Source organism: Camelus dromedarius, chromosome 5, assembly GCF_036321535.1.
Source record: "Camelus dromedarius isolate mCamDro1 chromosome 5, mCamDro1.pat, whole genome shotgun sequence".
Lineage (NCBI taxonomy): Eukaryota > Metazoa > Chordata > Mammalia > Artiodactyla > Camelidae > Camelus > Camelus dromedarius.
Genome location: NC_087440.1, coordinates 29,551,659 through 29,558,814, shown reverse-complemented (window position 1 = coordinate 29,558,814; position 7,156 = coordinate 29,551,659). Strand labels below are relative to the sequence as shown.

Here is a 7,156-nt window from a genome sequence, read left to right as displayed (position 1 = left end):
AAAAATGCTTGAGAATGTCTGGCATTTTCCTGTTCCCATGCAGACAAGAAAAGAGACATGAATATAATAAAGCCTAGTATACAAGATCTATGCACTTTCTGGTAAGGTCTTATTTGCTATTTGCTTCATTGAGATGCATCCCTGCAAATATTCCAGGGACTATAGGAATTTACTTAAAACCAAACCTCCTATAATTTTTTATCACTATATGTCCTACATATATTTGGATTCTAGTGTTTGAGAGGCTGTCCTTGACCAGATATCATGATCCTAAACAGTCTTCTCAGGACCTCTTTCATCTCTTTATTCCGGAGGCTGTAGATCAAGGGACTGAAAAGTGGCGTCATCACAGAATAAAATAAGGTCACAATTTTCTGAATCCCTGCTGGATTGCCGGCTGTTGGGCTCACATACATCACCATGATGGAGCCATAGAACAGGGACACCACAGCCAGATGGGAGCCACATGTGGAGAAGGCTTTACGCCAGCCTTCTGCTGAGGGGACCCTCAGTACCACTCTGATCACCAGGGTGTAGGAGCTGGTAATGAACACGAAAGTGGAGAAAATTAGGACTGAGTTAAAGACAGCACAGGTGATCTCAGTGGCAGGAGCTGGCACACAGGACAGCTTCATAAGGGGTCCTGGGTCACATAAAAAGTGATCAATAGTATTGAGGCCACAAAAAGGAAGCTGGGAGATGAGATAAACTGGGAGGAGAAAACAGGAGAAGCCACACAGCCAGCAGCAGGCTCCCATTCTGATGCAGCGCTGAACTGTCATGACAGTGGGGTAGTGCAGGGGCCTGCAGATAGCAAGGTACCTGTCAAAGGCCATGGCAGACAAGAAGAAGGTCTCAGTGGTGCCCATGGAGAAGAAGAAGTAGAACTGGAGGAAGCAGCCCATGAAGGAGATGGTCTTGGTCTCAGAGAGGAAGCTGGCTAGCATACTGGGGACAGTGGAGGTGACATACCACATCTCCAGGAACGAAAAATTGGCCAGCAGGGTGTACATGGGGGTGTGGAGGTGGTGGTCCCACCACACAGCACAGATAATGGACAGGTTTCCAATTAGTGTCAGCACATAGATCACAGAGAAGAATGCAAAGAGGAGGATCTGAGTCTCCCAGGTACAAGGGAATCCAAGAAGAATGAATTCACTCACAGGGTCAGAGTGATTATTCCTTCCTGCGTTGTTCACTATTTTTTCCCCTAAAACTGCAATAGCAAGACATTACCATGTTACAAATGACTTTACAGAAGTTTTCTCATGAAGATGTTCTCTGAATGACTTTACAGTTCAAATAGCAGCATAGTTTTAGAGTGCTTAAAGATTTCCAGCATTCTTTGTCCCAATGTGACACTGGGAAGAAATAAGAAACTTGTAGGTGTAGCTGCTTGTTATAGCCTTGTCAACATGCTCACCATGCCCATCATGGTCCATTAAACATCAGCCTTTGTGTCACGTCCTCAGCACTACATAAACCAAGGTAGATGCTCCTTGCCATTCAGAGGCTTAGCTCAGAAACATCCACCTGGGGATGAATGTTATATATAATCTATCTATCTATCTATCTATCTATCTATCTATCTATCTATCTATCTAGGATATATGGGGGTTTAAACAATTAAAATCTGTGTAAAAAGAGACAAGAAAACATTGCAGGAATGTATAGCCATAAAGCAAGAGTTTGTTTACTACTGTAATCTTTAATAACATCACATGCATAGTTTTAGATGGGGTTTCTGTTTATGTAGTATTGGGAATGTTGGAAAAGAGGTAAGGAAAACAACATTTTATCAGTGATTGCTTACAGCAAGGTCAATTGTGACATTTGTGTTCCATCTTACGTATAAATATCTCTGTGAAAAAAATTCCACAATTTGCACTGTTAATTTTGCTCAGTGTTTAGTGACATCTGCACAATTCTCCAAAGTACTCTCTCTTTTTAACTTGGTCCTCTTTGTAATAAAAGTTTTTTGTGGAAGAAGAGTAAGTTCCATGCACTATCACCTTAAATAAATAATTTAAAAATGAAATTGGTACGAATGGGGGTCAGACTCCAGAACAACATGATTACTCTTTTAGCTGAAATTTACCCCAACTAGAGTACATGGCCTTCAGTCCTCAGGTGAAATTTATCACATCCTGGGAAGGTACCTCACGATGGTGCTCTCTCTCTCTATCTTGACACACAGAACAAAAATAACTACAGTGGCATATATTATTAAAAGCACTTTGAGATTTGAATTACATTAATTAAAGATCTGCGCATGGACTATTCATTCTCATTACTTTTTCTATCGGTTATCCAGGGTGCCTATGATAAGAGTTCCTTCCGGTTGCCTTGAACTGTAAATGTTTTTTTTCAAGACACGGTTCTTGATATTTTTCCTTCTCCAATTATGCTCTCTCTGTAAGTGACCTGTCAGCTAGTTCCTTGACATAAAAACTATCCATGTGAGATGAAGCCAAATTTTCTCTCCCGAGCTGTGAAGTCTTTTCTGCAACCTGGATTTATCTACCCAATTTCTTACTCAGCATCTCCATTTGCTATGGAAGGTACCTAAAATGCAAGATGCCCATGACTAAAATTTTGGTTGTACTCACCCCAAACTGGCTGGTCCTTACTTCTGTGCTGTATCATTCAATGGCACCTCCATCACTCAGTTGCTCAGGCCACAAATTTGGCCACAACCTTCCCACCCTTCTCAGTATTCTACATCCAAACCGTCAACAGATCCTTTAGGCCCCATGTTCAAAACATAGCTTTAGAGAATCTGATCATGTCAACTACTTGCTCTCAACCTCCTAATACAACTCCAAATTCCTTACCTCAGTCTATAAGGCCCTGAGACCTTCCTCCACGTCCTCATTTCCTACCGCTTTTCCCTCTGTGGACCCCATCCAGCCGTGCTGATACCTGATACGCCAAGTGTGGACGGTATCAAGGTCTGGAATGCCTGTCACTCCTTCTTGCCAATATTCGCATGACTTAATTTGTTACTTCATTCAGTTTTCTGGTAAAAGTCAGAGACTCAGCGAGGCCTTTCTGATTTAGCCCATCTCTGCTACTCTGTTTCCCAATTCTGCTTTAGTTTTCTACAAAGCACATCACCACCTGGCACTGTATTATATACGTAGAATGTATTTTCTGTCCCAACCACCTGAATATAAGAGGACATTACTTTGCTCACTGATGTATTCCCTGAACCTAGGACAGTGTTCAAGATAAATTAGCAGTGCTCATTAAATATTTATTGTCTCAATCAATGAACATGCCAATTAGGAAAACAATTGCTTCTAGTCAGGGAAAAATGTAAAAAAAAAAAAATGCAACGACTGGAATCTACAGTTTGCTAAAAACAAAAGCAAGGCAACAAGACTTGTATGGGGACACAGCCTCAGTCCAAGTGAACAGCAGGAGATTCATGACAGGAGCCTGCTTGAGACAACCCCATTGAAGCCGCCTTTCTGTCTGAATCACCTCATCTTTCCTTATGTGCCCCTCATCCACTCTGCTTTGTGCTCAGTGCTTTCTTGCTGTTAAGTTATAATCATGCCCTAAGGGTGTGTGTGTGTGTGTGTGTGTGCACGCGCACACTTTTTTGCTATCTACTCTCTCAGTCTTTTTCTATATCTAATGGTCTGTATTGTAACATATTTTTATTGAATAACTTTTATAATTCTTTCCTTATATTTTTAAATAGGTAAGCAAACTGTTTTTGACTTCCCTCTCCTAAAGAAAATGTGTTTATGGTCTGTAACATGTTTTTCCTGTGTGGCTGATCAAAAATGTTCTTCTCTTACTGCCTCATATTTTCTTCTGCATCATCTGCAGGGTCAGGAAATCTGGTATATATGACTTGAATAAGTAATGAGATATAGAATAAAGCTGTCATTCCACAGTTTATTCCTGGCCCATGTGGTTCAGCTAACATCTCAATTTAAGAAATGTACAGTTATTTTATTTAAACATGTTCACTTATGCTTTTATGGATAAAATACATATAACCCAACATTTAATTACACAAGTTCTGATACTGGAGGCTATGTTATATAATTGAGATTCTAACCAGTTTCCATTATAAGGGAGCGATTCTAATTTACATTTTCATGTGGAGAAACTACAGCACAGGGTTAAAGGAAAGTGAAAAAGACATTATAAAAAATTCTGAGCTGTGAGTTACCTGAAGTGTTTGCATGAGAATTACAGAATCCAGTAGAGAGGAGACGTCCAAATTTAGGTTTCTCTCTCCTGGAGTATGCAGTCAGCTTCGGTTTCCTCGTCTCTCATGTCAGTGGGAGAAAATGTGCAGCAAAGCCAAACACAGTGGTGCTGGCACCCAAGTATCTTAGGTGGCTTCTAAAAGGGGGTGAGTGTTGGAAGACAATATTGTCAAATATAGCAATGATTTGAAGCCCAGAAAATGAGCATATTGCTTAAACAACTTGAAAAGGTGGTTATATGCGGTTGTAAATGGTACTGTGGTCTTTCCTGGTTTGGGAAGAACCAATTACACCCCTATCTGTAAAGGAGAGTATGGAGCAAACACGTTCTGAGCTGTGGCTTTTCTGTCCTCGACATCCCATCTCGGAGGGGGTGCTCCACAGCGCTCTGTGTGCAGCCAGGCCTTACCACTGAGCTCCTGTTCCCCTCACACTTTGTAATAAATATGCCAAGACTGGGTCTCACCCTCCTGGATTGCCCAGCTTCTCCCAGTGGCCTCATCTAAGAATAACAATGAGAAAGTTTTGGCCACATCTCAGAAAGTATTTCTTTAAGTGAGATTTAAATTGGTCCAGCCTCTTGGGGAAAAGGGAAGATGATGAGGCCTGGGTCTAAGCTGAAGAATAAGTTGGCCTTAAGCTTTGGATCCGAATATTAAGTATAACCAGCAGCATCTGTGTGTATTTTTATAGTAATGAAGCTATATTTTCCCTCCATAGAGATGATACTGGATTTAGGAATGAAAATGTAGGAGTAAAGGGTTCTAGGAAGCCAAAGGATATAAATAAAGACAGGTTAGTTGTTACAAAGAATTTACGAACCACTTCAAAGGCTTTATCTGTTCCCTTCTTTCCATGATTCTACACCAATATCAACCCCAAGTATGCTGTAGTAATGCTGAGATTTTTGGATCTGTAAGAACAGTTACATTCATACTTGACTGTAACCTGTTCTTCTGCTTGTTTTGTGAATTTGTCCTTTCAATCTCACTTTAGCCGGAGGAAAGTAAACATTTAAGTCAACATTATGATCACCACAACTAATAATGTGACTTTAGAATTTTTAAATGAAGGTGATGATCTAATCCTGTTTGATACTGATGTAGATATCTCTATACAGATACAGAGCCTTTCAAAAATTCTAGGTCTCATAATTTAAGAAGAACATGAGCAAACTACGGTGAATTTGGAGAAAGCAGCTTAGAGGGATTTAGAAGTATTCTTTTCAGATTCTTTTCCATTATAGGTTATTACAAGATATTGAATATAGTTCCTTGTAGGAACTTTACAGTAGGTCCTTGCTGTTTATCTATTTTATACATAGTAGTTTGTTATCTGCAAATCCCAAACTCCTAATTTTTCCCCCACCCTCACCCCTTCTCCGTTTGGTAACCGTAGCTTGTTTTCTATGTCTGTAAGTCTATTTCTGGTTTGTAAATAAGTTCATTTGTGACTTTTTTAGATCCCACAAATAAGTGATATCATATGATATTTGTCTTCTCTGTCTGACTTACTTTACTCAATATGTTAATCTCTAGGTCCATCCATGTTACTGCAAATGGCATTATTTCATTCTTTTCGTGGCTGAATAATATTCCTTTGTGTGTGTGTGTATATATATATATATACACACACACACATACATATACATATACACATACACATACATCACATCTTCTTTATCCAATCATCAGTTGATGGACATTTAGGTTGCTTCCGTGTCTTGGCTATTGTAAATAGTGCTGCTATTGACACTGGGGTGCATGTACCTTTTTTGAGTTATAGTTTTTTCTGGATATATGTCCAGAAGTGGGATTGCTTGATCATATGGTAACTCCATTTTTAGTTTTTTTTAAGGAATCTCCATACTGTTCTCCATATTGGCTATGCACCAAACTACATTCTCACCAACAGTGTAGGAGTGTTCCTTTTTCTCCACATCCTCTCCTGCATTTATTATTTGTAGACTTCTTAATGATGGCCATTCTGACTGGTATGAGGTGATACCTCATTGTAGTTTAGTTAGCGATGTTGAACATGTTTTCATGTGCCTGTTGGCCTTCTGTATGTCTTTTTTGGAGTAATGTCTATTTAGATCTTCTACCCATTTTTTGATTGGGTTTTTTTTTTATATTAAGCTGTATGAACTGTTTGTATATTTTGGAAATTAATCCCTTGTCGGTCTCTGCAAATATTTTCTCAGAACTGAGATATTTAAATTGGAGAATAAAAGACTCCATTTGAACAGAAGAAGGGTGATCATTTAATAGAGCAATTCAATTTGTCCCATTTATTCTCCAAGGTACAGAATTAAAAATAATAACAGTTAACAGTTATAGGGAGACACACTGTAATTCAATGTGGATAATACCTCTGAAACAGAATCCTATCCAGTGGTGAAATTAACTGCTTTAGAAGAGTAATATCTATCATGGATTTCATCAGAATACTGAAAAGTGGTAGAGGGGATTTAAGCATCAAAAGCAAATTTCAATAGTGAAATTCGATTATATGCATTTAAGATGTATCAAAAAAAAAAGAAAAGAAAAGAAAAGAAAACCTATCCAGGTAATGTCAGCAACATAAAAAAGTGTAATGGGTAATAGTAAGGTTAATGTAAACTTGAGGTTTCATTAACACTGATAAAAAATAAATGGTATTTGTAAGGGTTACTGGGGGACAAAGGGCAAAAAAAGGGAATTCTGGACTGTGGCTTGGTCAACAAAGTCCCAGAGTTATGTCTTGAGACTACAAATAGTTCAACTCTATTAATTGAAGAAATTGTTATTCCCCCCCCCCAAAAAAAATTGTGTGTGGAACCCTTTCACCCTCTGAGCCTAAAATTGAGTGGCTTCTTAGTTTAGGCGAAGGTGGTTCTACAAGGAGTGTGCAGGGTGGGTCAGGGGATTTCAGGGCTGAGTAGGGAA

The 7,156-nt window shown here is 39.1% G+C and overlaps 1 protein-coding gene across 1 annotated transcript; it reads right to left on the bottom strand.

Annotated features, from left to right (window-relative positions):
- Positions 1-230: 230 nt before the first annotated feature.
- LOC105103699 (olfactory receptor 11H6) lies at positions 231-2,755 on the bottom strand. The gene is made up of 2 exons (XM_010997309.1): positions 2,731-2,755; positions 231-1,216 (listed from the first exon to the last, which is right to left on the bottom strand). The coding sequence occupies exons 1-2, from the start codon at positions 2,753-2,755 to the stop codon at positions 231-233; spliced, it is 1,011 nt and encodes a 336-aa protein (XP_010995611.1).
- Positions 2,756-7,156: the final 4,401 nt, after the last annotated feature.